Raw genomic sequence first — 25,109 nt, forward strand, 5'->3', positions numbered from 1 at the left:
CTTGGCGAACCCATCCTTACCCACAAACCTCGACTTGATCCTACTACAATGGGTGAAGCAAAAGTATTAGTTGAGATGGAGCTTGATAGAGATTTCCCGAAGATTATTGCACTTGATGATAAACAAGGTAATATTTTTCTTGTTGAGGTTGAATACACGTGGATACCGTCTACTTGTGGAAGGTGTGGAAATCTTGGCCACAAAGAGAAGCGGTGCCTTCTGACATCTAAGCCGGAGAATGTCTTGCAGCAGCAAAAAGAACAACATGACCGCTCTGACATTCATGTGGTGGATATTGATGTTATTCTCGAACAAAGGGATTCAAAAACCGCAAAATCCTCACCAACTGCCAACCCAATGAAACCAAAGGTTAAAGCTAACCTCCCTATCTCTACTGCAAAATCTGATATTGTTGTGACTCAGAGTACTAAGGTTTTAAAGGATCAAAATATTGTCGAGACCAGACATCAACTCCTAGTAGTTGACCATGGCGTCTCTGCGAATCACTCCTATTGTTCAGGCTTTGACCAGGAAACATGCAACACATTATCTGGAATTCAGTCACCTTCTTCTCATTCACAGCATGAGGAGCCCGCTAAAACGCTAATCTCTGTTACCATTCCTTCTCCATTAGTAGATTCGCAATCTACTCCTACTCATTCGCAGATTATGGAGACTTCTCCATCAAACATTTCCAACAACGCGGTCTTAGGATCATCTGATGTTGGTGCCTTTGTCACATCACCGGTTCACTGTGCATTTGAGAGTCCTTCTCATTTTACGATACTTGGAGATGTGGACGAAGATGAAATTGAGCCTTCTACCGAGTTCAGCTTGACAAGAGGTGGCAGGGAATCAAAGGCTCCTATCAAATACCACAATATGGAATGGAAGACGGTCCGAGGGAGAGGTAAGCGAGGTCGACGTGGCCGAAGTTCCTCTCATTAGGTTATGTTTTCATACCATTACTGGTCTATGTTCTCTACCTTTACCTTTGTTGCATTGGTTTGGGGTAAAAAGCTCATGAGGCTTGTCTCGTGAAAACTTTATCAAACTATAAGACCTAGGTCTTCGCTTGTAACCGTTTATGTTTTAATTTGAAAGCCCAAAAAAAAAAAAATTAGAGTTAACAATTAAATAGTACCAAGGCAAAATAGAGAATCAGAGAAAATACTGAAGCTCCTAGGAAGGTAAAGAAAATGATCTTTCACAGTACCCACCTTATCTTTTCTATCACCTTCGTCACTTTACAGGCACCGGCGAGTCTATCTATCTCCGTTAATCAGAACCTTTCAGTCCCAGACATGGCTCATGTCCCGGACAAACCGGTTCAGTTAACCAAAGTCAAAAAGGCCTGTTTACTTTTGAGAACGATAACACTTTTTACTCGATCCAAAAACGGCCCATGGGCCTAACATTAAGCTCGATAAGGGTAGAAGCATAATTTGAGTAGGACTCTCTCCCTACATATATATATATGACCACGTGAAACTCTTCTATTAGCTCACAATTAGAGTCTAGCCGTCATCTAGGTTTCATCTATGTAATTTATGGTTTTCCTATTCGTTTGGTGTTTTCTTTTTTTTTCTGTTTGATTCTCAATAAGGCGAGGGTGATGATTCAATTAGATGTGCGAATGGAGTTTCTCCATGTTGAGCTTAAGAACTTAATTTGGCAATTATTAATCTGACTTCGCCGTCATCTTTATTTTGATTTTCGTATTTTAGAATCTACTGGAAACTGGAGGAATGGTTTGTGAATGATGATTCAATTAGATGTGTGAAGCTTCTCTATTTGGCAATTTTCTGATATTGCCGTTCCTCCAAAGCTTCTTGCCAGAACACAAACCTAATATTGTTCTTTTAATCCGGTTGTCTCATTGTTTTGTTTTTTTCAAATGGCTGATTATGATGGTAATTGTTAAAAAAAAGAGTCAGTTTTTGCTATTGTTTAAAGTTTGATTCTGATTATGACGGAAAAAGTTTCAGTACGGTTAATGTGATTTTGTTTCTTCTTTGTAGAAGCCACTGTAATTTTTGTGGATATAAATAATAACCAAATGTTGATTGGATAATTGAATGAATGAAGAAGACTGTGTATGTCTCACATCAATAAAACACATTTAAACGAATAATATAGAGATTTGGTACAAAAAAACACATTTACCGATGAGATATATAATTGGCCCATAACATAAGAGATATAATCGAATGAGAATGTAGGCCTAAAACAATCTGTTGACTAACTTGGCCCAATACGCTAAATGGCTCTAAATTACAAACTATCCACACTAAATTACAAGAGAGAGAAAGTTATAAGAGAATACAATTAAGCAAGAACAATAGACATAATGATGTGTAACAGAAATCTGAAGCATTCAGTTAGCACTTAGCATTATTAAGGGTTGTTTGTTGCTACTAAGAAACGGGAAAAATAAAATGCCGACGGTAACTATAAAACCCAACAATAAAATAGAATAAAATTTCATTTAATATCAATTAAGACATAACCTCGTAATTAGCGGAAAACAAAATTCCGACATGGTCATCAAAAAATGTAAAAGTCTTGAAATTTTCTCATTTTTATATTCTGCACAGTAATTTTTCGAGAGGGAGAGAGCGGATAAGACTTTTACCAATTAACTACATCTACTCTAATGGTATTATTATAAGGAATACTACTAAAAATAACAAGGAAAAAAAATTGCTGACCGAAATTATGTCCAGTTATAGAATAGATTTGTATAGAATAACTGACAAAAAAAAAAGATTTGCATAGAATAAAATAATTTAATACGAATTAAGACTTGAACCTCGTAATTATAAGACTTTACGTTTTTAACCACAGAAACACATTCTAAAGAATCTCCAACACTTTACCAATTAACCACATCTACTACTGTAATGGTATTTTGAGGAATGCTACTAAAAACAAGGAAAAAAATAAATTCCTGACCGAGATTATAAGAATATATCCAATTATAGAATAGATTGTCATCATTAGAATAAAATAATTTAATACCAAAATTAAGACTTGAACCACGTAATTAAACCACAGAACACACAATTCTAAGAATCTCTAACACTTGCCCTCATCCACCGTCGGATTCGAAGTATCCTCATCCAACGGCTAAAAATCAATACCCATCAAAAAATTTGACCGTTGGAGAAATTTTCACTTTAGAGCGTCTCCTCTCCTCTCATCTCCCATAAGAAGCATTCTCAGTCTCCCTTCTCCTTCCTCTTACATCGAATAATCAAAACAAACAAAAAAGAAAGAAACAAACTAGGGTTAACGAAAAAACAAAAAAAACTAACGACGATCATGGCGGCGAGACGAGTTAGAGGTTTGTTCCACTCATCAATCTGATTCCCCCTTTTCCCTTAAACCCTAGGATCATCATCATAGTAATTGACGATTTAGATCGGAGATCGATTGATTCAAATCGGTAATTTATCTTTTTTTGATATAAACAGGCGATCCCGTCGAGAACCGTCGCGCTCTCGGCGACATCGGAAACATCGCTTCTCTTCCCGGTGGAGTCGAAGAAGCAGGAAAACTTAATCGCCCCTTGACCCGTAACTTCCGCGCCCAGTTGCTTGAAAACGCTAACAAAAAGGTTCAATTTTTATTTACTTTTTTGAAAATCTTGTTTTTGTGAGTACATATGATTCTTGAATCTGACTCTCTTGTGTGTGTGTGTGTGTGTGCGCTCAGGCTGTAGCCAAGAACCAAGAAGGTGTAAGGGCGGTTCAAAGGAAAGCAAGAGCTGTTGTTGTTAAGCCGCCGCAGCCTCATGAAGTGATTGTGATCAGTCCCGATACAAACGAGGTTGATCAGAGACACGATGCTGCTGCCTCCAAGAAGAATGTTACTTACTCTTCCGTTCTCACTGCTCGAAGCAAGGTAAGTTTTTTTATAACTTGCAATGGTTCTTATATTGTGTACTTATTGTTATTGGTTGAAATCGTTAGGCTGCTTCCAAGACTCTTGATATTGATTCTGCGGACAAAGACAACGACCTCGCTGCTGTGGAGTATGTTGAGGACATGTACTCTTTCTACAAAGAAGTTGAGGTACCCTTTATGGTCAGACCCTTTATGGATAATGTTGTGTGAATGTTTCTTGAAGTTTGTTGTTTCCTTCTCTGTTGCAGAACGAGAGCAAGCCTCAGATGTATATGCAGACACAGACTGAGATCAATGAGAAGATGAGATCGATTCTTGTAGACTGGCTTGTAGACGTTCATGTCAAGTTTGATCTCTCCCCTGAGACGCTTTACCTCACCATCAACATCATTGATCGGTTCTTGTCTCTGAAACCTGTTCCGAGAAGAGAGTTACAGCTTGTAGGTGTTAGTGCTTTGCTCATCGCCTCCAAATACGAAGAGATCTGGCCTCCTCAGGTATGTGATGTAACGCACGTATCCTAATGTTTACAAGATTATTATTGTGAACTAGAGCTGACCATTTGATGTGAACAGGTCAATGATCTGATGTATGTCACAGACAACTCCTACCAGAGCAAGCAGATTCTAGTGATGGAGAAAACCATTTTGGGTAATTTGGAGTGGTACTTGACTGTTCCAACGCAGTATGTGTTCCTCGCGAGGTTCATCAAAGCTGCGGTCCCTGACCCGGAGATGGAGAACATGGTTCACTTCTTAGCTGAGTTGGGTCTGATGCATTACGACGCTTTAAAGTTCTGCCCTTCTATGCTGGCTGCTACGGCAGTTTACACCGCGAGATGCTTCTTGAGCAAGACCCCGGCTTGGACCGAGACTCTGACATTCCACACTGGTTACTCTGAACATGAGCTCATGTTAGTGATCTTGTTCTACTTCTTCTATCCGTCATGCTTTTAGTCCATCATCATCATCATATGTTGATTTGTTTGTATGTGTGTGTGTAACTTTCAGGGACTGCTCGAAGCTTTTAGCGTTCATTCACTCGAGAGTTGGGGAGAGCAAGCTGCGCGCTGTGTTCAAGAAGTATTCGAAAGCTGAAAGATGCGCTGTTGCTTTGGTTTCATCACCGGCCAAGTCTCCTCTTCTGTCTTCTTCTGCCTCTTGCTCCTTGGAGAAGTCTTGAAAGAATAACAGCAAAACTATCCAATTTGTTTTAGATCTCTCTCTGATCTTTTGATGTGTAAAAATGCTTTCTCCTGTTGAGAAGTATTAATGAATTCTTGTACTAGAATCGTGTTGGTCTTCTATGATATTTGAATTTGGAATTCTTGATGATATTATTATATGTAGAAAACAAATTATTTCTTCTCACTAAATTTATATCAACGTTGTTCGTTTATAACTTGTAAAGTTTGAGAAAGTGTTCATGCCAACAAAAAAAAAAAAAAAAAAGTTCTAAGAAAGTATTGCAATTAATCCATCATATTGCAAACGACGACGTATTCACGAGTCAAAGCGCTGAGGGTAATTACGTCAATTGCCAGAGTGTTTCCAATGTAACCCTAATATATAAAGTGTAGCTCTGAGTGTGTCCTTCCTTCCGCACCCAAAAACCCTAGCATTTCGTCTTTTGTCTCATCCATTGGTGAACATGGTAAGCTCCTTTCTCTCCAGCTCATATCTGTTCCGGAGTAGTTTGTTTTCGTTAGTCTGTTAGGGAATCGAACTCTCCATTCCTTAGATTTCAGATAGGTTTGTTTCCCTGCTAGATTCTGTTCTTTATAGAGCTCTAATTGTTCTCACCGTCCGAGTTGTGTCCTAACTATGTTTTTCTGAACCATAGTGAAGTATGTTTGGTTTTGTAAAGTAGAAGTGGACCACTGTGTTGTTACTTATCTTTTTTTGTTTTGGTCTCTCGGTTTATAGTCGAGGAGAAAGACCAGAGAGCCCAAGGAGGAAACCGTCACTCTAGGACCTGCTGTTCGCGACGGAGAGCAAGTGTTCGGTGTTGTTCACATCTTTGCTTCTTTCAATGACACTTTCATTGTAAGCTTTCGCCTTCCCTGTCGTGTAGAATTATTCTATGCGTGTTGATTTATGGCGTTGTTGTTAATTTTATTGCAGCATGTTACTGATTTGTCGGGAAGAGAAACTCTCGTCCGTATCACCGGTATGTTCTCTTGTTCCTGTTTATTGTAACCACAAAACCAAATTTCATTAATATGATTAAGCGAGTTGTATCCTAAGATAATTATTTTATTTGCTTAGGTGGGATGAAGGTGAAGGCTGACCGTGATGAGTCATCTCCTTATGCTGCTATGCTTGCCGCTCAAGATGTTGCTCAAAGATGCAAGGTCAGAGAACTCTTTACGATTCATGCTTCTTTTTAATGCTATTCAGCTTCTGGATAATATGATCATCCTAATAATCTGTAATGCCGTACGTGACACAGGAGCTTGGCATAACAGCCATGCACGTGAAGCTCCGTGCCACTGGAGGAAACAAAACAAAGACTCCAGGCCCTGGTGCTCAGTCTGCTCTCAGAGCCCTTGCTCGTTCTGGCATGAAGATTGGTCGTATTGGTAAATAATCTCTCTCTAGTCCTTTACTTGTGATTATTTCAGACGATTGTGCGGTTTGGCTAAGAATAATCGTGTTATTGAATGTATAATGCAGAGGATGTGACTCCGGTTCCCACAGACAGTACGCGTAGAAAGGGTGGACGAAGAGGAAGAAGACTCTGATTGCTCAATGAGCCTCGTCATCGTTCAGTTGTTGTGCCCTTGACTCGAGTAGTTTCTTGGGTACAAGTTAGTCTTGTCTCTCCCTCTCTCTCCGATTTATCTTTCAAGTTGCTTCGAAAACTTTATAAGCTTTTTGCGTTTTTCTTCATCATTGTAAACTTTTGCATTTGGGAATGAGAAAAAAATGACGTTGTGTTATCTTTATCGCTATTTTGCATTTTCTCATTCTCTCGTTTCATCTAGTTCAAGTTTGATAATTTATACCAGTCTTTCTATTAGTAAGAAGTGTAAATCTATGCTTCCGATTTTGATCAAAAAAAATAAAAAAAAAAAGATGGATGTTGATAAAATAGTAAAAGTCTATAAGTTTATGAGAATGCAATCAACTATTTATTACTTAATGCCTCCTTTTCCGCAAAAGTGTGTTTGGTTTAGTGGTATAATTCTCGCTTCGGGTGCGAGAGGTCCCGAGCTCGATTCTCGGAACACCCCCAATTTTTTTTAATTTTTAATCATCCGAAATACTATTGGGCCTGGAATCAATAACATTGGGCTTTGAAACGACGCTGTAGATACCTCCTTCCGATTTTTTTTTCCATCTATTTTGTCTCCCCAATCGAATTGAGTGAGAAACCCTAATCTCTCTCCGTCTCCGTCTTCTCCGATTCTGCAAGTATGAGCCGATCAGGCCAGCCTCCGGATCTCAAGAAGTAAGTTCTTCTCTTCACCACTTTTGATTTTTCGATTCTTCTCTTTGATTCCATCCACTGTAACTTCTTCTTCTTCGTGTTTCTGATTTTAATCGTCGTTGATGTGATGATTCAGGTACATGGACAAGAAACTCCAAAGTAAGTTCGATCTCTTCTTCCACGTTTAATGGTGTTGTTTCGACTTTTGTTATTTAGAAGAATTTTAGCTGGATTTTGATTTAAGAGAAGTAAGTTCTTGTCTCTTTTTTTTTCCTTGTCGGAATGTAGTTAAGCTTAATGCAAACAGAATGGTAGTTGGAACTCTCCGTGGGTTTGACCAGTTCATGAATCTTGTTGTCGATAACACCGTTGAAGTTAATGGTGATGACAAAACTGACATTGGCATGGTGGTACGTTTTCTCTTTCTCTTTCTCTTCTCCTAACCCACTCATAATCTCTTAGTTGTTTTATAATTTTGTATTTCCGTATTTGGTGGATGCAGGTGATAAGAGGAAACAGCATTGTCACTGTTGAAGCTCTTGAACCAGTTGGAAGATCTTAGCTTTTTTATTACTTTGCACGACCAGTTTCTGTATTTTGACTTGAGTTTACTCTCTGTATTAGAACTTTATTAGTAGACTATCTATCAGCATGAATTGATTATCTTAAAGAAGTTTGATATTATGAATTATTATTCCTCTTGTGTCAGATTAAAGGGTCGGACAAGTAGATATTTTTGAGCATTGCTACAAATTTCTACAAAAGAACTAGCAAAGCAGTCATAGTAAAAAAAGCTAATCGTGATTGGGCCAGACCACACATAAAGCAAAAGCTATTTGTTGTGGGGATTTGAATTTTGGGTAAATGATCTCCCAACGGTCATTGGATTTTGCTTTATTAGAGCATCACAAATGCCAATACTCTCTGTAAGTTTTTAAATTATTTTATTATTTTTATTTTTTATTTAATTAAAAAATAATAATAATAATTGCGAATTTCTACGTGGCGATGGAACTTGCGTACAGTAACGAATCTGTCGAAGATTAGTCCTTAGCTAAAGATTAATTTGACACATATTTTTAAATTTAAAAGATCCCACAGATTATTATAATAAGTTTAATGCTAAAGATTTGTTAAAAATCAGCATTGGAGTTGGTGTTACTATCTTAAATATTTTCTTCTTCCTAGTTCTTCTGTAGTGAGATAGTAATAATTATGCCCTTGGGCCCCTCTTCTTTTATCAAAAGATGGTTTTTATGAATAAGAACTGAAAAAAGAAAAAGAGGAAAGGCCATAAGGAGCCGCGAAAGTGGAAGAAAGGCATGTGGAACACGACACAAAGCATTTTGTTGCAAGACGAATGAGAATGAAATGATACATCTCCAATAACACACCGTGAAAGTGGAAGGCATGTGCCCACACGAAGCCTTGTTGTAACTTGGAAGGCAAATGAGAATGAAATGATACCACCACACGTAACATACAACGGAATGTTCGGCATGTGGGAGGTGTTTTAAAGCTTTTTTAAAGTTATACACATCTTCTACAGTTCTACTACAAAAGGGTCTTCTAGGAGTCAATGTGATTTACTGGTGGAACGTAGGTTGTATTTGTGTATTGTCTATAAATTCTTTATTTTTTTTGTGGAAGTCACTTGCAAGTTAACGTGTTTTATTAGCATGTAATCCAAAAGAGAAATTGATGCATATCCTTGGTTGGGGGATCTCCAACTCATCACATAACAAAACATCATTTTAAAACACACTTTGGATCTACAACTGATCCAAAAAGAACTTTCACCAACTTCACTAGTCTTTTCCTTTTCCTTTTCTCTTTAAGTTATGGCAAGAGGTAAATAAATGTCCTAGAGATGGCCTCCTTATAACGGTAACATAGTGTTTTTTTAATGCAATATAGATTATCAAGTAACTTTTATTTTTGCAAGTAACTTCACCATGCTATCTCACTTCTTCGAAATCTAATTACAAATTTACCAATGAACAACAACAAAAATCAAGTTTAGTGTTGATTTGAATATAATAGGACCATTGGTTGTTGCACAGGTTACCAAATACATGTGACTGGTCCTAGTTGTATACAATCTTTTACTCTTTCTCCCCCAACTGATTCCTTTTTTTAACCACTTCACATTCCCAACTGATTCAAATGGAAGATAGCTCGTAGTAAATTTGATAAAGGTCACAGCATAATATACTATTAATAAAGAGACACCTAAAAAGACAGCTCCACCTTCATCTTCCTCGTTAGTCGTTAGCCCTTCTTCAACTTCTCTCACCTAACGTCACCACTTTCTATCTCTCTCTCTCCTCTTTGAGCAAGAAACAAAAATTGAAGTGATAATTACAAACCACCAACTAAAAACCCTTTCTTCAATTCAACTCTACGCGTCGCTTAGTACCCAAAAGTATTTATTAATATTTCGAGTTTCCCATTATTTCCCAACAGCATCATTAATTACCCATTACTAATCCCCATTTAGTTTTTGTCTGAAAATTTCCCTTTAAAGATCGTTTCTTTATCAGCCTTTGATTTTGACATCCATCACTGTTCTTCCCCTTGAGAGAGTACCCATCACTCCAAGATTTGATTTTTATAGGATTATCCTTGACTAAAGATGGCGAAAGTACTAAACTCGAGCCAATCATGTCGTTTCCCTTCACCTTCAAGCTCCTCCTCTTCTACATCATGCGGAGGCAATGATGGTAACAGAGACCCACATTCTCTTTTTAACATTTCTCGCGAGGAAGAGGAAGAGGAAGAAGAGAGAAGCGAGAAAGAGGAAGAAAGATTCGAGCTTTCGTCTGCATTGGAGATTCTCGTCTCTGCAATCAGAAGGTCTGTGATTGGTGGGTGTGTTGGTGAAGAGGATCTTTGTTCAATGGAGATTGGTGTCCCCTCAGATGTTAGACATGTTGCTCATGTTACCTTTGATCGTTTCCATGGCTTCCTTGGCTTGCCTGTTGAGTTTGAACCTGAAGTCCCTAGACGAGCTCCTAGTGCAAGGTTCGTTTAGTTTTTACAAAAATGATATTTTTTTAGAGTGATTTTCTAGATTTTTTGAAGTACTTTTGCTAATTAATTAAAGTTAATAAGTTATATGTATCTTTTTTAAATATGAATCAAAAATATTTGAAATAGTTAAATATTAGTGGTTGAAGTTATTGAAAATTGTATAGTAAAATACATAATAAATTTAATTGTAAATTTTCATTATATTTTTAATATGCATAAATAGTTTAGAAAATCTTTTTTTTTTCTTCCGGATATGGAGTAGATGTTTCTCTAAATGATTAGTGATTGGAGGTTTATAGTTATTAAGTAGATGGCTTATTAAGGATCTTGAGTGTTGGTAGATAGATTTGATTGATGACATCTTGTGTGCATAGCTGTTTTTATCACTGGTTTTGGGTGAAAATGTCTAATGAAGTTGATGCGAATGCAGTGCAACGGTGTTTGGAGTCTCAACTGAGTCAATGCAGCTATCTTATGATACTAGAGGAAACATTGTGCCTACAATACTCTTGATGATGCAGAGTCACTTGTACAGTAGAGGCGGCTTGCAGGTTCGTGTAATTGTATGTCTTTTGCTTAAAACTAATGTTCAAGAAATCGCTAGGCAGTGGTTAAGCATTTTATAGAGGTTTAGTGCTTAGGCAGTATCTACGCTGATTTTTCGGACGTCTAATTTTGGAAAAATTGTTTTGTTTCGACCTGATAATCCGGTCTAGGCAGCTCCTACACCGGATTTTAGAACACTGCTAGTATAATAACCCTTTGTGCCATATAGGTAGAAGGAATATTCAGAATTAATGGTGAGAATGCTCAAGAGGAGTACATAAGAGAAGAGTTGAACAAAGGTGTTATACCAGATAACATTGATGTTCATTGCTTGGCAAGTCTCATTAAGGTACATATAACCCTTACTTGGATCTTACTCCCTCTTTATTGTTTCTTTCTAACTTCTTGGATTTGTTTTTTTTTTTTTTTACACTTAGGCTTGGTTTAGGGAACTTCCAACTGGTGTGCTGGACTCACTCTCCCCAGAGCAAGTCATGGAGTCTGAAACTGAAGATGAGTGTGCGGACCTTGTGAAGCTTCTCCCTCCAACAGAAGCTTCTCTGTTAGATTGGTCAATCAACCTGATGGCAGATGTTGTGGAAATGGAACATATAAACAAGATGAATGCTCGAAACATCGCTATGGTTTTCGCACCCAACATGACTCAGATGCTGGATCCGTTGACGGCTCTGATGTATGCTGTGAAAGTCATGAACTTTCTGAAGACACTAATAGTGAAAACACTTAAAGAACGTAAAGAATCTCGAGGTAGGCTGGTTCCGGAATCGAACCCGGGTCCTCGGGACCATAATGGTGATCAGAGCAGCAGGCAGTTGTTGCATCTCATGAAAGCTAACGAGGAGGAAGCTGTAGTAGATACCTTTGAGGTGGAAATGAAAGATAAAGAAGAGTCTTCAGAACTTCAAGAACTTGTTGGCTTGAAGTCTTCTCTGATTAAGAGCTGTCAGTATAACAAAGGAGGGTTTGGAGAGAAACAGAATGGTTGGGAGGAGGAGAGGAAGATGAAGAGGACAATGTCGAATGCGAGTAGTATTATGGGACGTGGGAATTACAGAGTTGAGCTGTTCGAAGCTTGGCGGTGAATAAAAGATTTACATTTATTGATGGTTTTTAATCCAACTTTTGAGTTTTTTATTGATTGATTTTGATATTGTGAGGATGAATGGAATGCTTTTGATGATGACGGTTGCTTGTGTATCAAGAAACGCTACATTTCTGCATATAAAATGTCAAAGTTTTTGTTTTACAATTCTACATTTGATAGAATATAAATTCCCCTACGAGAAGTATCATATAACACACATGTTTGTTCTAAAGTCTTCAACTTTTAAATTAAGAAGATATAAGGTTTCAATCTCTATTTCGAAGATGAAATTTAGTTTGAATTGTATTTGGTGTTATATGATAGTTTTTGGAGGAAAATAGATAGTTTACCAAACGGTGGCAGAGGTGTTAGTAACGGAGTTTCTCAGAGCACTCAGAAGAAACAAAAAACAGATTCTGCCATAGCATTTGATTCGTTCCTGGAGATGAGGAAAGCCACTGTTTCAATCGCCTCCCCTCTCTCCACAAGAGAGGAGCTCGGAGAATCTCTACCAAAGGCGGAACCAGCCTCTAAAGAGAGTGTAGTGAGTTAAAAAACCTCAGAGAACAATGGTGAAGAAGCAAATGGAAGTTCAGACACAGATGGTTGGTCGGCTGTGCAAGAAAGAGCTTTGGTTCAAGCTTTGACTCATCAGAAGCAATAAAACCAGAGTCTAAAAGTGAAAATCTTGTCGGAGCTCCATGAGATTTTTGGGTTTTAATCCTCTTGGTGCACCGTTACTTTGCAAGATAAAATACATTAATCCTATGTATTGTTTGAGTAATCATTTGTTTTTATCAATTATAAGAGAAATCAAACAGAGTTTGTCTCAACTATAAGAAACCGAAAAGTCTTCAACGGAAGCAAAGTAGCATGAAAATAGATGTGGTTCATTTTGTTACAAGGACCAAACAGGTGCTTCACCTGATGATGATCCAACAGTCAAGTAACTGTTTCCACTGACTCTTCACCCACCAAGAAGAAGCGCAAGGGCGTCACTCAAGCTGCTTGAGTCTCTAACAATCCCAAAACGGCCTTGTTGGTCTTGCCAGCTCGACGCCAGTAAAACATCAGGCCGTACTACATCAGCTCTCTTTGGTTCCCATACCTGATCCAACTCTTCCGTCTTCACAACTGCAAAAGCTTCAAATATCAAAGAGGGACTCTCAGATACAATACACCAAACACAGTACCTTTACAACCAATCAACGAGTAAACTTTGATCTCACCTGATGAATTTCCACCTGCACCTGATGTGATATTATGGGTTTCACCTCCACGTGGTACATCCTGAGTACCATCGGTTATACAAGCAGTTGAACTGAAACTGTGCTTCGCACTAGCTTTGATCTTGGCTTCATGGAGTAGCATATCTAGTAGGCCGGTGTCGCATGAAGAGAAACAATCTGGCTCATCTATCTCCAACGGTGGTGGAGACTGAATATAAGTATCAACAGAGTCCAGTAGATCTGATTGTGGAGGTGACGGTGTCGTCGTCTTCCACTGATCAAATCCACTAGCTTCTGAATATTGGAATGAAGGGAGCTCCAGCTTCACTGCCCCAAACAAGGGCTTAGAAGTAGGAACCATGCCATCCGTAAAGGTATGATGGCTATCTTGAATCATCACATCGGACTGATGATGATTTCCATACATAGGATGATCAGAGATACTGCAAGATCTTGGATTCTTTTGTGGAGATTGGAACTCTTGCCTTATGTTAAACAGAGATCCAGATCCTCCGAGTTGCTTCGGGGAAGGCAAGATTGGTGGCGTGTAGCTTTCGTACCGAGAGCTACTACTTGCACCAGTGCCTAGCATGTTGCATGAGAACATATCTGATATGTGAGAAGCTACAGGTAACAAGCTAGTAGCAAAATTTAGATCCTCAAAGAGGACGTTAGCAAAGTTTAGATCGTCAAACAGAACATTAGCTTTGGAGTTTGCCAACTGCAAGATGTCTTGATGTCTTCTTCTATCTACTCCGGTGACATTACTCGTTGATGGATGATACTCTTGACTCCAGTGCAGGTCTTCAACATGGGTTCCAGGAGGGTAAAGTGGTAAGCCTGCTCGTTGCCGCCTCTTGATACGCGTGTTCCAATAATTCTTTATCTCATTATCTGTTCGACCAGGCAACTGACAAAGAAAAACAATACCAAAGATTCAGCCTTTAGGCTCACAGATAAGATCAGTTAACGAAATGCTATTCAAGTCTTACATGTTCAGCCATCTGTGCCCATTTATTCCCCATCCTAGCGTGCATTTCAACGATGAGCTGTTCTTCTTCTTTGCTAAACGCTCCTTTCTTCAAATTCGGCCTCAGATGATTAGCCCACCTGAGACGACAGCTTTTACCACAACGTGCAAGGCTCGTGTGTTTCTGCACAGTGTTCCAGTTACCCTCGCCGTGCCTCTTGACATAATCAATCAAAATCCCGTCTTCGGTTGAGGTCCACGGCCCTTTCTTCAAGACACTTCCTTTCCCTCTGCTTGTACAGCCACTGCCAATATTATCAGCAGCAGATGGTGACTCGTTGTAGATGCTTGAGTACATAGCATCATCACTCTCATCCGTCACCATCGTGTAACTCATCTCTCTTTCTATTTTAAAACACTACAGACCCCAACACGTCAATAACCATGTAGACATCAAGGCTCCAACCTGAACCAGTATAGAGAAACAAGACAGACCCTTTATTATATTTCAGTATCATCTATTCATCAAGCAAAGATCTCTGGCCAAAAAATTTGAAAGAAGACTATTAAAAAAAAAAAAAACAATTTTGAGGAATCATTAGATATGCATATCGGGTTGAATGAGAATCAACCATACATAGAAGCCAAAAACGAGTAAAGCACATCACTTTTGGAGTAGTTACTCATCTTACAAACACTATAAATTAGCAAGTTGCAGCTAAAAAATCAAATCTTGGAGCTATACTTGGTTTCTAAACACTTGAAACGACTCATGTAGATTCCAGTAATAGAAAAAACCTAATCCCTCTCAATCTCTAAGATTATATAAAACTCCAATTCCCAAAAACATGATTCGAAAGGTATATATATATACACGAACCCTAGCTAGAGCTGAAGATAATCAGCAAACAACGAGATCTGCGTTAAAACTTGTTATCACAAGAAGAGACAAAGTGGGAGCTCGAGATTGAGCTCAAGTATCCGATTTGGGATTCGAAAACCTAGATTTCGACTGCAGAATCGGAGAGATCCGTGCAAAAATGGATGAACAAAAGCAAGTAAAGAGGGAGATAGAGAGATTACGCGGGAAAAGGTAGAGCGGTGTTAATCTCGGGGGATCAATCAATCCAGAGGTTGAAGATGGAAAGAGATCAGAGTACCAAAAGCAATCATGAGAGAGAGAGAGATATGCTCTTACCAGATCAAGTGAGAACAGAAACAAACTAAAGTAAAATCCTACTATATATCAAGAGAAATACCTTACGATAGAGCTAAAAAAAAATTCTGGTCACAAAAATAGACAGCAAAAGGAAAATGACCAAAAAAATTAGTTTATTTTTTTTTATTTTTTTTATTTTTTTTTTGTATGTAGGTTATTAGTGTCATTTTACCTATTAAATGAAATATTTTGGTCATTTTCCTCCTTGTAATCTATTTTTATGACCAAAACTTGAAAATAGTATATTTAGGAGAATTGCCCAAAAAAACAATCATAAAACCAATTAATGTTAGTTTCCAAACTATTTATCTCCTATATATTAAAAGAAAAGCATTGCAACATATTTTTGTACTCACGTGTCATCACCACAATCATTCTTAGAATCATTAGAAAAATATTTTGGTCCATCAAAATATATAATAAATTTTTTTATTAAATTAATCATAAATTAATTATTAATGTTATTCATTGTTTCTTTAAATAAAAATAACGGAATTACCAAATGTGGCTAAATTATATATATGGTAATTAATGATTTTGAATAATAAAGATTTGATAAAGATTAGTATAATATTCTCTATCATTTTTTAAATTTTAACCTATTAAAATAAATTAAACAACCACATTAACTATATAGTAAAAATTAAGATTTTTTTGTATACGTTATATTTTGAATTTTTAAAAATGACTATAAATGACTAAGGTTGTTAAAAATATCACATTGAATTTTTTTATCCATGGTTTAATTTTTTTTTTATAACAAGATATAAATGATTACAAAATTATATAATAAAATGTCTCATTTATTAATATATTAATATTGTTTAAAATAAATTATGTAGCATATAAAAATACATATGTATTTTAATTTTGAAATTTATTTTGATTTTTTTTTATAAAAATTTTGAACAAATATTGACAACTTAATATTTGGTTTTAAAACTTTTCATAATGTTTTTAAAATTATAAATGACTAAAAGTCTAAAACTATTAAACATCCCACAAAAAAAATTGTTATCATTGATTCAAAATTTTTGTTATAAAAAATACAAATTATCAAAAAATAATATGAGTATAAAATATTATTTAAATATTAAAAATGTCCTATATATCTATGTTATCATTAAAACTTAATTTTATATCATATATTAGATAGAAATTTTTTTGTTTGAATTAATGAAATTTTTTTATGTGTTTGCACCAATTTAATCATATACGTAGTGGTTACTGAATTTTTAATTATCAATTTATATATATATATATATATATATATATATATATATATATAATTTAATAATATTTAAAAGAACATATAATACGTAAAATTAATTTATATATAATATTTACTCCGCGTAAGGCACGGATCTTAACCTAGTATATATTATTATGCATAATCATTTATAATATTTAACAACAGCAATTATGGATATTCTATTTAATACTTCATCATTTATTTTTTGTACTAATAGTCTATTTATAAATTATATGAAATATGTTGTTAAAAAGCAGTAAATAAAAATAATATACTAGCTTTATTTCTATTATGAACAGTTGTAAAAGCTTTATTTTCTATATAAGTCATAATATACATATATAAAACATATAATTCTGAGAAAAAAATATTATAATAACTATTAATGCATCATACAACGAGTTTATAAATTATTTGCATTAGTTTAAAATCATTTGTGATGGTTAATATATATTTTGTAAGAAATATTAAAGTCATTTATATTGATTCATTTCTAATGGTTTATACAAGATATATAATAGTTTCTAATTATATAAATATTTGTTAATCATTTTCAAGGTGTCAAAATCATCAATAATTGTTGACAAAAAAATCATCAATAATTATTATTATATCATTAATAAAAGTTTACAAATATATATATATATATAGATCTATAAAAATGTTATAAAGATTTATAAAACCATTTATAAGGAATAATTTCTCATCATTTATAGGAGTCTAGAAAATGTTTATGAAGGTTAACTGGTTAGTAAAATATCAATCGCAATATATTATTTTCTTCACAAGTTCATCATTTTCAAAACCTTTTTCAAAGCAAAATAACCACAAAATTACATCAGTCGTAAAACAATCCAAAGAATATTATGAATAAAATTATATTCCTAAATTTATGAATTTTTTATATTCTTACATTTTTATTAAATTAATAAAATTCAGAGATCAGAGTACCAAAAGCAATCTTGATCTGGTACCAAATCCCAAAATTTAATTTAATTTATATTTTGTTAATCATCTATTTGTATATTAATATTAATATAGTCCCAAATCGGATACTTGATTTTTGCTCTTACCAGATCAAGTGGGAACAGAAGCAAACTAAAGTAAAATATTAATTAAAACACTCTCTCTTTTTTTTTTATTACTGCAAAAATAATTCTTTTTTTTAATTTACTTGTTTTTCTTTCCTGGATAAATTATAGAGGAATTTCTAATTTTATAGTATGAAATTATGTCTATATTAAAAAGAACAAGAATAGTTTTTTTTTTTTTTGGCAAAAAGAGTATATACAAATAAGACTGAAAACTAATAGATAATGCCAATACTGTGTTGTAATTAAGTTTTTTAACAAAATACTCCTTACCTGTCCAAATATATAAAAAAATTATATACTCCCTCTGTTCCTAAAATGAGGATTTTCTGGAGTTATTTTCCAAAATAATAGATTTTCTAGAATTTTAAGGTACTTTTAGTAGTTAATGTTGATAAATTGTATGCTTTTAAGAAAAATTAATTGAAAATATTTGAATTAATTAAATACTATTGATTGATGGTTATTGGAAAATGTATAGTGAAATAAACAATAAATTTAATTGTAAACATTTATTATATTCTTAATATGCGTGAATACTCTATAAAATCTTTCTTTCAGGAACTGAGGGAATAGTATTCACACATATTAAAAATGGAATAAATATTTAAAATTAAATTTCTTATTTATTTTTACTATATGTTTTTTAATAATTAGCAATTAGAAATGTTTAATTAATTTAAATATTTGTAAATGTATACAAAGTATTTCAAAAATATATAAATTTTATCTTTGTGGATTAAAAAGTTTTTTGAAAAAATCTATTACAGATCATAGATCATAATCATAATAGAAGTAATACTGTTTGTTGGTACAATCGTTACTATACGTCTTGATAAAAAAGGAATACACCAAACAAAAAATTCCAATGTGTACTCCATTTAATGATGTGATTTTGAGTTTACTGACGTTGAGATTACGATGTGTCCGCACTCATATGAATGGCATCCAATGATTCTATCTGACAACAAATAGATAGTGTATGACTCTCTAATCAGACTGACTAATCGACATTAAGTACTGTCAGGAAGCCAAATGGCGATCAATCATGCGACCGACGGCTCTAACCTTTTTCATGCATTTTCTACTTATATAGCCTGTTGTTACTTCAGCTTTTTCACTAAATTTAAGTAACTAACAGAAGAATGATGTTTTATACAAAAAGAAGATAATTGCGGATCTAATTTCAAACCATTTGAATGCTATTTATAGGCGAATCTAAAAGAAATACTCGGATGATTCAACTCATGTATGTTCAGCTACAGTTCTGACGGAAGCTTGACAACAACAACAAAAAAGATGAAGAGAAATGTTCGAGTAAATAAGCAATTTAAATCTCACATCTATTATTACATCAAAAAGACTAATATATATCTGATTCAACTCTATTTAGTATAAAGTTTTTTGAGGGGAGAGTTGTTAGAGTAAATAAACAATACAAGACCAACATCAGATATTAGACCAACGAAAGTCTAATATATATATGGTCCAGTTTCACTTGGTATGAGACTTTTTAGGAAGTATCTGATTCAAGAACAATTATGTGAGGGTTTAAACCCAAATCGAGTAATAGCATATTAAACGAAAAGTTGTATATCTAGATTTAGTTGAGCATTTGGTCCGGCTCTAGTAGAACATTTGGTTAGGAATACATCTAGTCCGTTTACAACAAGAAATATGATAAAAATGTTTAAGGTTATATGGTCCACTGCACCAAACCCACAGGCAGAGCATTGGCGTTTTCGCGTATCTCTTTAGATCATTTATCCTAGTCCATCTATATATAAACTGATTCTACTAACAAGCGGTACGTAATACTTCAAGATATTCCAAGACTGCTTAAGATATTTCCACTCATCGACGTATACGGAGAAATGTTTTATTTACATGACATTTTAATTTAATTTTGTTTCTATGCATGTTTTTTGCTTAAAATGGTTGCAGCGTATAGACAGACTCATACGCAATTGGTCCGTTCTCCTGTTAGTTTGCTCTTGTGTACTGGCTGCAATCACCAAACCTTTTTCAAAAACCTTTGTTTGATTATTCTGCTAAGTGCAAAAAAAAAAGAAAAAAAAGGATTATGCTGCTAAGTGCTGCTTTTTCAATTAGGTTAGAAATAATAGGTTTTGAATTTTAATTATCTAGTATGTGCGAAAAAGTATATAATAAAAGGGATGGAGGCAATACTATAGAATCATGGAAAGCAGTGTAACTTGTAAACGTACGAGGAACGTAAGGTTATCAGTTCCACTCCCCCGTGTCTCACGCTTGTCACTTCCTCTTTTCCTTTTTTGTTTTCTTTCAATTGATTTGATTATATATATATATAACTTGATAATTTATTCGACGAGTATTATTAAAGAGTCTTAATGGTGAAGACAGCAAAGTATTATCTTATAGTATGTGATAAGCGATGTAAAATAGCTAAATTAGAATAGCAGCCAGGTTGTGTTACGAAAAAAAAAAAAAATAGCAGCCGGATTAAATCTATCTGCAATAACAGATCCTTGTGTATTCAAGACTCAGCCAATATTATCCAGCTAGCACCACACATAAAACTTGTTAATTATCGATATATATATATAAATTTCCTAGGATAGCCTTTTTTAGTTTACTTTCACAAAAATAGGTATCAATGAAGAAAATGACCAAAATAAGTTTTATTAAAGGAGAAAAATATATCTTCACCCTATGGTTAACTAATCTAAACTTAGGGTTTAGAGTTAAATGATAGAATTTTGGGGGTAGAATTTCAAATATTAAAAAATAAAAAATATTTGAGAGAATTGTCCATTATATATTGATAATTAACAAGTTTTATGTGTGGTGCTAGCTGGATAATATTGGCTGATTAATTATCGATATATATATATATATATATATATATATATATATATATATATATGCCTACTTGATTAATTACATGATCAATTTTATATATTACATATCATTGGAGGAAACACCAAATAGCATCTCCTTTATCGCTTTATACAGGTCTCTCTCCCTCTCTTCTCTCTCTAGACTCCAGATTAAGGATTGAGATTAGGGTTACATGTTGCTGTATTGACTCCTGAAAAATACCGAAGACAGAAATCCAAATCATCATCAACCAGCAACTGTTCGCTGTTGGAGCATCATCAAGATTCACAAATCATCAAGTCTAAGCATATTCGTGTAATTGAATTCACATACATAATGATGCTTGGTGTATGTATGAGAATCTTGATGATGCTGCAGCTGCAATCAGTGGCTTACACATCTAAACAGGTATGTTTCGATTACACAACATATTATGTATATAGTTCAAATTCTAGTATGGATCGATCACTTAGATCGGCCGGTTCACAAGAAGAGGTGTTTTCTTAAATAAAGTTCGAGGATTTATGGTATGTTTTTTCTTCTTCTTGAGTTCTTGTCTTCTTGAGAGATTTCTTGATATTCTCTCGAATCCGAAAATCCTTAATTTTCTGATTCGCATATGTTTTTCTCTAGATGTATATTAATCCATTTTTTCTGTCCCTCAGTTTTTCTTCCTGATGATATTCTATTTTGGTAAATTTAATATTAAACCTCCTTAATTCATGTCCAGTTACTATTAGCTGTTGGAGCATCATCATGATTCACAAATCACCATATCAAGTATATGCATATTCTGTAAATGAATCCATATCTAATGATTTTCTGGTACATATATATGAGAATCTTGATAATACTGCAGCTGCAATCAGTGGCTTAGTTACACATCTAAAGAGGTATGAATCTCTAGTATGAAATTTTTGTAGTTCAAATTCTACTATTAATCTCTCAGATGAGCCGGGTCACAAGAAGATGTGTTTTCTTGTTAAAGCTCTGAGGATTTATGGTATGTTCATTTGATATTTCTATTTCGTGAGAAAAGTTTGATCCTCTCGACTAATCCTAGTTTCCGAAAATCATTAATTTTCTGATTTCACATATAGTTTTATTTTTAGATGTACAGTATATGGATCCATTTTCGTTATACAATATTTTATTTATCTCAGTTTTTCTTCCTATTCTCTATTTTCTGAATTTATACTTTTTGATTAATTCTTAAAGGTGTTTGCGGGTACATTGGAAGATTAATCCATTCTCGACCTTTCTAGTACAGGGAAAGTGCTAAACTGAGCATCTCCATTTTTGAATTAGGAAACATACAAGTTAGACCAAATCTCTCACACGGAGGCATCATGTCTTTATCTATCTCCTGGCTCGTTGCAAAAAAAAAAAAAAACATCTTTTAATCCTTAACAAACTACAAAGATTGGGAGCGACCACTTATTTCAAAAGTTTAATAGTATTACAAAAATCAACTTCGCAATATCTTTCTAAAAAACTTTATATATGTAACCTTTAACATTACGGACTGATTGACAAGGAGATATGAAACACCATCACAACAAGGAGACAAAGGAAGCACTTCTGTAACTTGATGTCTCTTTGGTTGAGATGAAAACTTGTAACGTTTGTTTGGTCAAATCTTTGAGACTTTGTCCCTCCTTGTTTCTTATTTTTATTTTGCCAAGGTACAGCTTCTAGATTTGCTTTCTCATCTGTAAATCATATTTCATTTATATGATATTTACATTCCTAGAAAAAAAGGAGTGATGCACTCTTGGAATAGTCTGAACCATATGGTCAAATGTATCGCTTGTGATATAAGATAATGATTTCATATTAAGTGACGATAGCCTCGAGACTCGTCACGTGATTATCCTTAAGCATCATTTATCTTTTAACCTAACATTTGATTTCATCTTAAATGAACGAAAAAGAGGTTGATACTGAACGATGCCACGGAGTTGGCGGTAGGCCAACAGTAACGGAAAATTGGCAGCCAAAGTCTTCTGGTCAACTAGTTTATCCAACCAAATTAGAAAATGGTTGGCCACTAATCCAACATTTTCTTACCATATATAGAAACTTTGTACAAATATGTACTATCTTACAAGAAGACTGTAAATTTCAAGAGAACAACTAATTGATACAGAATAATTCTATCAACAAATTAATATTTAGAAAAAATCAAGAATTCACAATATTGAGTAACAAAACTATTCATCCCCAAATATTTCTTCAACATTAGCTATGGGGAGTTAGTTTACATCTGAAAAAAGAGCAAAATTTATAAACAATAGTACAAACATCTATGAAAACAAAATTCAATCCAGACTAAAATCGCAATCAAAACAAATCAAGAGGAAGCAATTAGAAACCGGAATAGTAATTTACTAATTTGATTTTAATGGAGAAAAGGCTCGAAAGTGCTCACCACCTTCTTCAACTGATCAAGAAACGATAAATACGAAACCGTTCCATCGTTTCCAGCAAGAACCCTATACTTATCTCTCCTCGTGAAGTTAGTACACTCGAACCCTAATGTAGCCGCCAAGATTCTCTGAACATAATTCGCCACGTCATGCGGCCTCTTCCCTGACGAACACGTAGCCTCAACCGGAAGCTGGTTCAAGAACGTAACCTCGTAAACCGGTCTTGGATTCATAAAGAAGAAAATCGGGTCTAAACCTTTCCAGCCTCTCGCTGTGGTCGCGTGGAAGAATCCAACTCTATAATTCATAGCAACCGGAACAATCCTATCCGTTAACTCAGCGAAAATTCCGCTAAATCTTAGCAAGAACGGTTCACGACAAGTGGTTCCCTCGGGACAAACCACTAGATCGCCTTTAGACAGCTGTTGTTTGATCTTTGCTGCGTCTACATCTCGGACTCTTGTCAATCTCACGGTTGGTATGGGAGATAAGATCTCGGATAAGCGTGAGATTGAGTAAGTAACGGCCGGGATGCTGCGTTCTAGCACGTATGATAGTACCACCGGGTCCATTAGGGTTCTGTGAGTGCACACGAAGAGAACACCGAAGTTTCCGGACGCCGGGGGCTGAGGAGGCTTGCCTTTGACGATGACCTGGCCGCCGAGTATCTTGGAGACGTACGGTGTTGTCCAAAATGGGAGGACGGATCCAAGAAAGATCCGAATGGCGGCGAGAATGATTCCTAATGGGATCCATGTGAGGATGAGGAGAGAGGTGGGTGGAGTTGGCCGCTTGACAAGGCGTCCGTCGTGGAAGATTACCGGAAGTGGCCGTAGCTCAAGGTGTTGGTTGCGGTGGTTGTAGTTCTCCGGAACTGGTGCATGAATACGCTCCTATATATGAATATTTAATATTAGTTTTTAATCATAATATATAGAAATTATATGTTGTAAAATGTACAAAAATTTGCGCATGTTAAACTAGATATTAAATACAACGTTTTGCCAGTTGAAATTATTTTTTCAGAAGTGTAACAATTAAATTATTATATTTTATATGATTTTGTTCAAGCAATGTTTACCTCACATAACGATAAGAAAGTTGTAGAAATTGTCTTGCCAGATCTTGCAAGACCTATCTGAGGCTTTCTATCAACAAACAAATCAGCAACACGGCTCAAAACAGATTGATCGATATCGGATTCACGTGTCAAGCCCGTGACAAAACCGAACCGGTTCACTATCAGCTCTGAACCGATGACTTCGTCAGCTTTAAGATGCTCCTTTGCAAACATCTCCACCATAACTCGAGGCATTCTCGTAACCACGAACTTCTTCTTGCACGAGCTGTAAACTTTCCAAGTGTCCATGCTTACGTCATCCATGTAGAACTTAGGCAGGACGGCTCTAGCCACCGATTGAATCTCCGGTTCGCGTAAACCAACGGTGGCTACAAAAGTCATGAGCTTGAGAGCGGCGTTCTTGTAGCTGAAAACGTCAAGGAGTGTGATTACGGGCCAAAGAAACAGCAAGGCGGCGAAACGAATTAGACCAGATGCTTCAAAGGCAACGAGCATGAAGTAAGAGAATGGATCTTCGTTCCGCAGTATTGTCCCTTCAAATTCTGACACGACAGAATCCGAAGTCGCTCTAGCTTCCTCCATCACCATTTTTTTTTCTTCTCTTCTTTTTGGTTATGTGATCGAATATTAATTTTGTGTCGACTGATGAGAATGGAAGAAAGTGAAATATAACGTTTTATGTTATAAGGTTTGGATTGATTCGTCTCTATTGCAATGGCAGTTTATCAATATTGCACCTACCGGAATTTTGCATGTTTCTATATATTACAAAATGTTTAGACAAGTCAATATTATATATAGTCATAGAAAGATGTCAAAAAAAAAACGATTATACACGTCACATGTTTTCTTTTCTGATGAAATAGTGCACGTAATGTTACGTGTATAGAACAAAATTAATGGTTTTAAACTAACCAATTAATTTGGTCCAAACTGTTTTTTAAACTAACCA

The 25,109-nt window shown here is 35.2% G+C and overlaps 6 protein-coding genes and 1 non-coding gene across 10 annotated transcripts; 5 read left to right on the plus strand and 2 right to left on the minus strand.

The window, feature by feature from the left end:
* Nucleotides 1–3,217: 3,217 nt before the first annotated feature.
* On the plus strand, nt 3,218–5,306 carry LOC106342648 (cyclin-B1-3). The gene is made up of 7 exons (XM_013781647.1): nt 3,218–3,346; nt 3,477–3,619; nt 3,718–3,906; nt 3,975–4,076; nt 4,157–4,405; nt 4,484–4,821; nt 4,919–5,306. The coding sequence occupies exons 1-7, from the start codon at nt 3,325–3,327 to the stop codon at nt 5,088–5,090; spliced, it is 1,215 nt and encodes a 404-aa protein (XP_013637101.1). The 5' UTR covers nt 3,218–3,324; the 3' UTR covers nt 5,091–5,306.
* A 178-nt stretch (nt 5,307–5,484) lies between these two features.
* LOC106342771 (40S ribosomal protein S14-2) lies at nt 5,485–6,855 on the plus strand. Its single transcript, XM_013781800.1, has 6 exons — nt 5,485–5,561; nt 5,834–5,953; nt 6,032–6,077; nt 6,176–6,261; nt 6,360–6,489; nt 6,584–6,855. Exons 1-6 carry the CDS (start codon nt 5,559–5,561, stop codon nt 6,649–6,651), a joined length of 453 nt encoding a protein of 150 aa, XP_013637254.1. The 5' UTR covers nt 5,485–5,558; the 3' UTR covers nt 6,652–6,855.
* Nucleotides 6,856–7,071: 216 nt separating this feature from the next.
* Nucleotides 7,072–7,143, plus strand: TRNAP-CGG. The gene has a single exon. It is a non-coding gene; the product is annotated as a tRNA-Pro (tRNA).
* A 67-nt stretch (nt 7,144–7,210) lies between these two features.
* Nucleotides 7,211–8,031, plus strand: LOC106297325 (probable small nuclear ribonucleoprotein G). The gene is made up of 4 exons (XM_013733592.1): nt 7,211–7,361; nt 7,477–7,499; nt 7,629–7,750; nt 7,843–8,031. Exons 1-4 carry the CDS (start codon nt 7,327–7,329, stop codon nt 7,900–7,902), a joined length of 240 nt encoding a protein of 79 aa, XP_013589046.1. The 5' UTR covers nt 7,211–7,326; the 3' UTR covers nt 7,903–8,031.
* A 1,585-nt stretch (nt 8,032–9,616) lies between these two features.
* Nucleotides 9,617–12,120, plus strand: LOC106325967 (rho GTPase-activating protein 4-like). The gene is made up of 4 exons (XM_013764020.1): nt 9,617–10,364; nt 10,804–10,924; nt 11,149–11,268; nt 11,357–12,120. Exons 1-4 carry the CDS (start codon nt 9,976–9,978, stop codon nt 12,020–12,022), a joined length of 1,296 nt encoding a protein of 431 aa, XP_013619474.1. The 5' UTR covers nt 9,617–9,975; the 3' UTR covers nt 12,023–12,120.
* A 647-nt stretch (nt 12,121–12,767) lies between these two features.
* LOC106322709 (transcription factor GAMYB-like) lies at nt 12,768–15,424 on the minus strand. Of its 3 annotated transcripts, XM_013760835.1 has the most exons (4): nt 15,307–15,424; nt 14,246–14,689; nt 13,254–14,163; nt 12,769–13,167 (listed from the first exon to the last, which is right to left on the minus strand). In XM_013760835.1, exons 2-4 carry the CDS (start codon nt 14,618–14,620, stop codon nt 12,992–12,994), a joined length of 1,461 nt encoding a protein of 486 aa, XP_013616289.1. In that variant the 5' UTR covers nt 14,621–14,689; nt 15,307–15,424; the 3' UTR covers nt 12,769–12,991. The 3 variants fall into 3 exon arrangements, with proteins under 3 accessions (XP_013616297.1, XP_013616289.1, XP_013616281.1); XM_013760843.1 differs by having other exon boundaries at nt 12,768–13,158; nt 14,246–15,418; XM_013760827.1 differs by having other exon boundaries at nt 14,246–15,418.
* Nucleotides 15,425–22,879: 7,455 nt separating this feature from the next.
* Nucleotides 22,880–24,963, minus strand: LOC106294924 (glycerol-3-phosphate acyltransferase 5-like). Of its 2 annotated transcripts, XM_013730646.1 has the most exons (3): nt 24,852–24,961; nt 24,158–24,790; nt 22,880–23,969 (listed from the first exon to the last, which is right to left on the minus strand). In XM_013730646.1, the coding sequence occupies exons 2-3, from the start codon at nt 24,743–24,745 to the stop codon at nt 23,049–23,051; spliced, it is 1,509 nt and encodes a 502-aa protein (XP_013586100.1). In that variant the 5' UTR covers nt 24,746–24,790; nt 24,852–24,961; the 3' UTR covers nt 22,880–23,048. The 2 variants fall into 2 exon arrangements, with proteins under 2 accessions (XP_013586100.1, XP_013586093.1); XM_013730639.1 differs by having other exon boundaries at nt 24,158–24,963.
* Nucleotides 24,964–25,109: the final 146 nt, after the last annotated feature.

The sequence above is a fragment of the Brassica oleracea genome, chromosome C1, assembly GCF_000695525.1.
Source record: "Brassica oleracea var. oleracea cultivar TO1000 chromosome C1, BOL, whole genome shotgun sequence".
Classification (NCBI taxonomy): Eukaryota; Viridiplantae; Streptophyta; class Magnoliopsida; order Brassicales; family Brassicaceae; genus Brassica; species Brassica oleracea.

What these genes read in the sequence shown, in the direction of transcription:
- LOC106342648 (XM_013781647.1), top strand. Translation starts at nt 3,325, where the DNA reads ATGGCGGCGAGACGAGTTAGAG. An exon ending in GGCGGCGAGACGAGTTAGAG is followed by an intron (nt 3,347 to 3,476) that starts GTTTGTTCCACT and finishes TGATATAAACAG; the next exon opens with GCGATCCCGTCGAGAACCGT. An exon ending in TACTCTGAACATGAGCTCAT is followed by an intron (nt 4,822 to 4,918) that starts GTTAGTGATCTT and finishes TGTAACTTTCAG; the next exon opens with GGACTGCTCGAAGCTTTTAG.
- LOC106342771 (XM_013781800.1), top strand. An exon ending in CTTTCAATGACACTTTCATT is followed by an intron (nt 5,954 to 6,031) that starts GTAAGCTTTCGC and finishes ATTTTATTGCAG; the next exon opens with CATGTTACTGATTTGTCGGG. An exon ending in ATGTTGCTCAAAGATGCAAG is followed by an intron (nt 6,262 to 6,359) that starts GTCAGAGAACTC and finishes TACGTGACACAG; the next exon opens with GAGCTTGGCATAACAGCCAT.
- LOC106297325 (XM_013733592.1), top strand. Translation starts at nt 7,327, where the DNA reads ATGAGCCGATCAGGCCAGCCTCCGGATCTCAAGAA. An exon ending in CAGCCTCCGGATCTCAAGAA is followed by an intron (nt 7,362 to 7,476) that starts GTAAGTTCTTCT and finishes GTGATGATTCAG; the next exon opens with GTACATGGACAAGAAACTCC. An exon ending in AAACTGACATTGGCATGGTG is followed by an intron (nt 7,751 to 7,842) that starts GTACGTTTTCTC and finishes TGGTGGATGCAG; the next exon opens with GTGATAAGAGGAAACAGCAT.
- LOC106325967 (XM_013764020.1), top strand. Translation starts at nt 9,976, where the DNA reads ATGGCGAAAGTACTAAACTCGAGCCAATCATGTCGTTTCCCTTCACCT. An exon ending in ACAGTAGAGGCGGCTTGCAG is followed by an intron (nt 10,925 to 11,148) that starts GTTCGTGTAATT and finishes TGTGCCATATAG; the next exon opens with GTAGAAGGAATATTCAGAAT. An exon ending in GCTTGGCAAGTCTCATTAAG is followed by an intron (nt 11,269 to 11,356) that starts GTACATATAACC and finishes TTTTACACTTAG; the next exon opens with GCTTGGTTTAGGGAACTTCC.
- LOC106322709 (XM_013760835.1), bottom strand. Translation starts at nt 14,620, where the DNA reads ATGAGTTACACGATGGTGACGGATGAGAGTGATGATGCTATGTACTCA. An exon ending in GGGCACAGATGGCTGAACAT is followed by an intron (nt 14,164 to 14,245) that starts GTAAGACTTGAA and finishes TTTCTTTGTCAG; the next exon opens with TTGCCTGGTCGAACAGATAA. An exon ending in TGCAGGTGGAAATTCATCAG is followed by an intron (nt 13,168 to 13,253) that starts GTGAGATCAAAG and finishes TGATATTTGAAG; the next exon opens with CTTTTGCAGTTGTGAAGACG.
- LOC106294924 (XM_013730639.1), bottom strand. Translation starts at nt 24,745, where the DNA reads ATGGTGATGGAGGAAGCTAGAGCGACTTCGGATTCTGTCGTGTCAGAA. An exon ending in CTTTCTTATCGTTATGTGAG is followed by an intron (nt 23,970 to 24,157) that starts GTAAACATTGCT and finishes ATTCATATATAG; the next exon opens with GAGCGTATTCATGCACCAGT.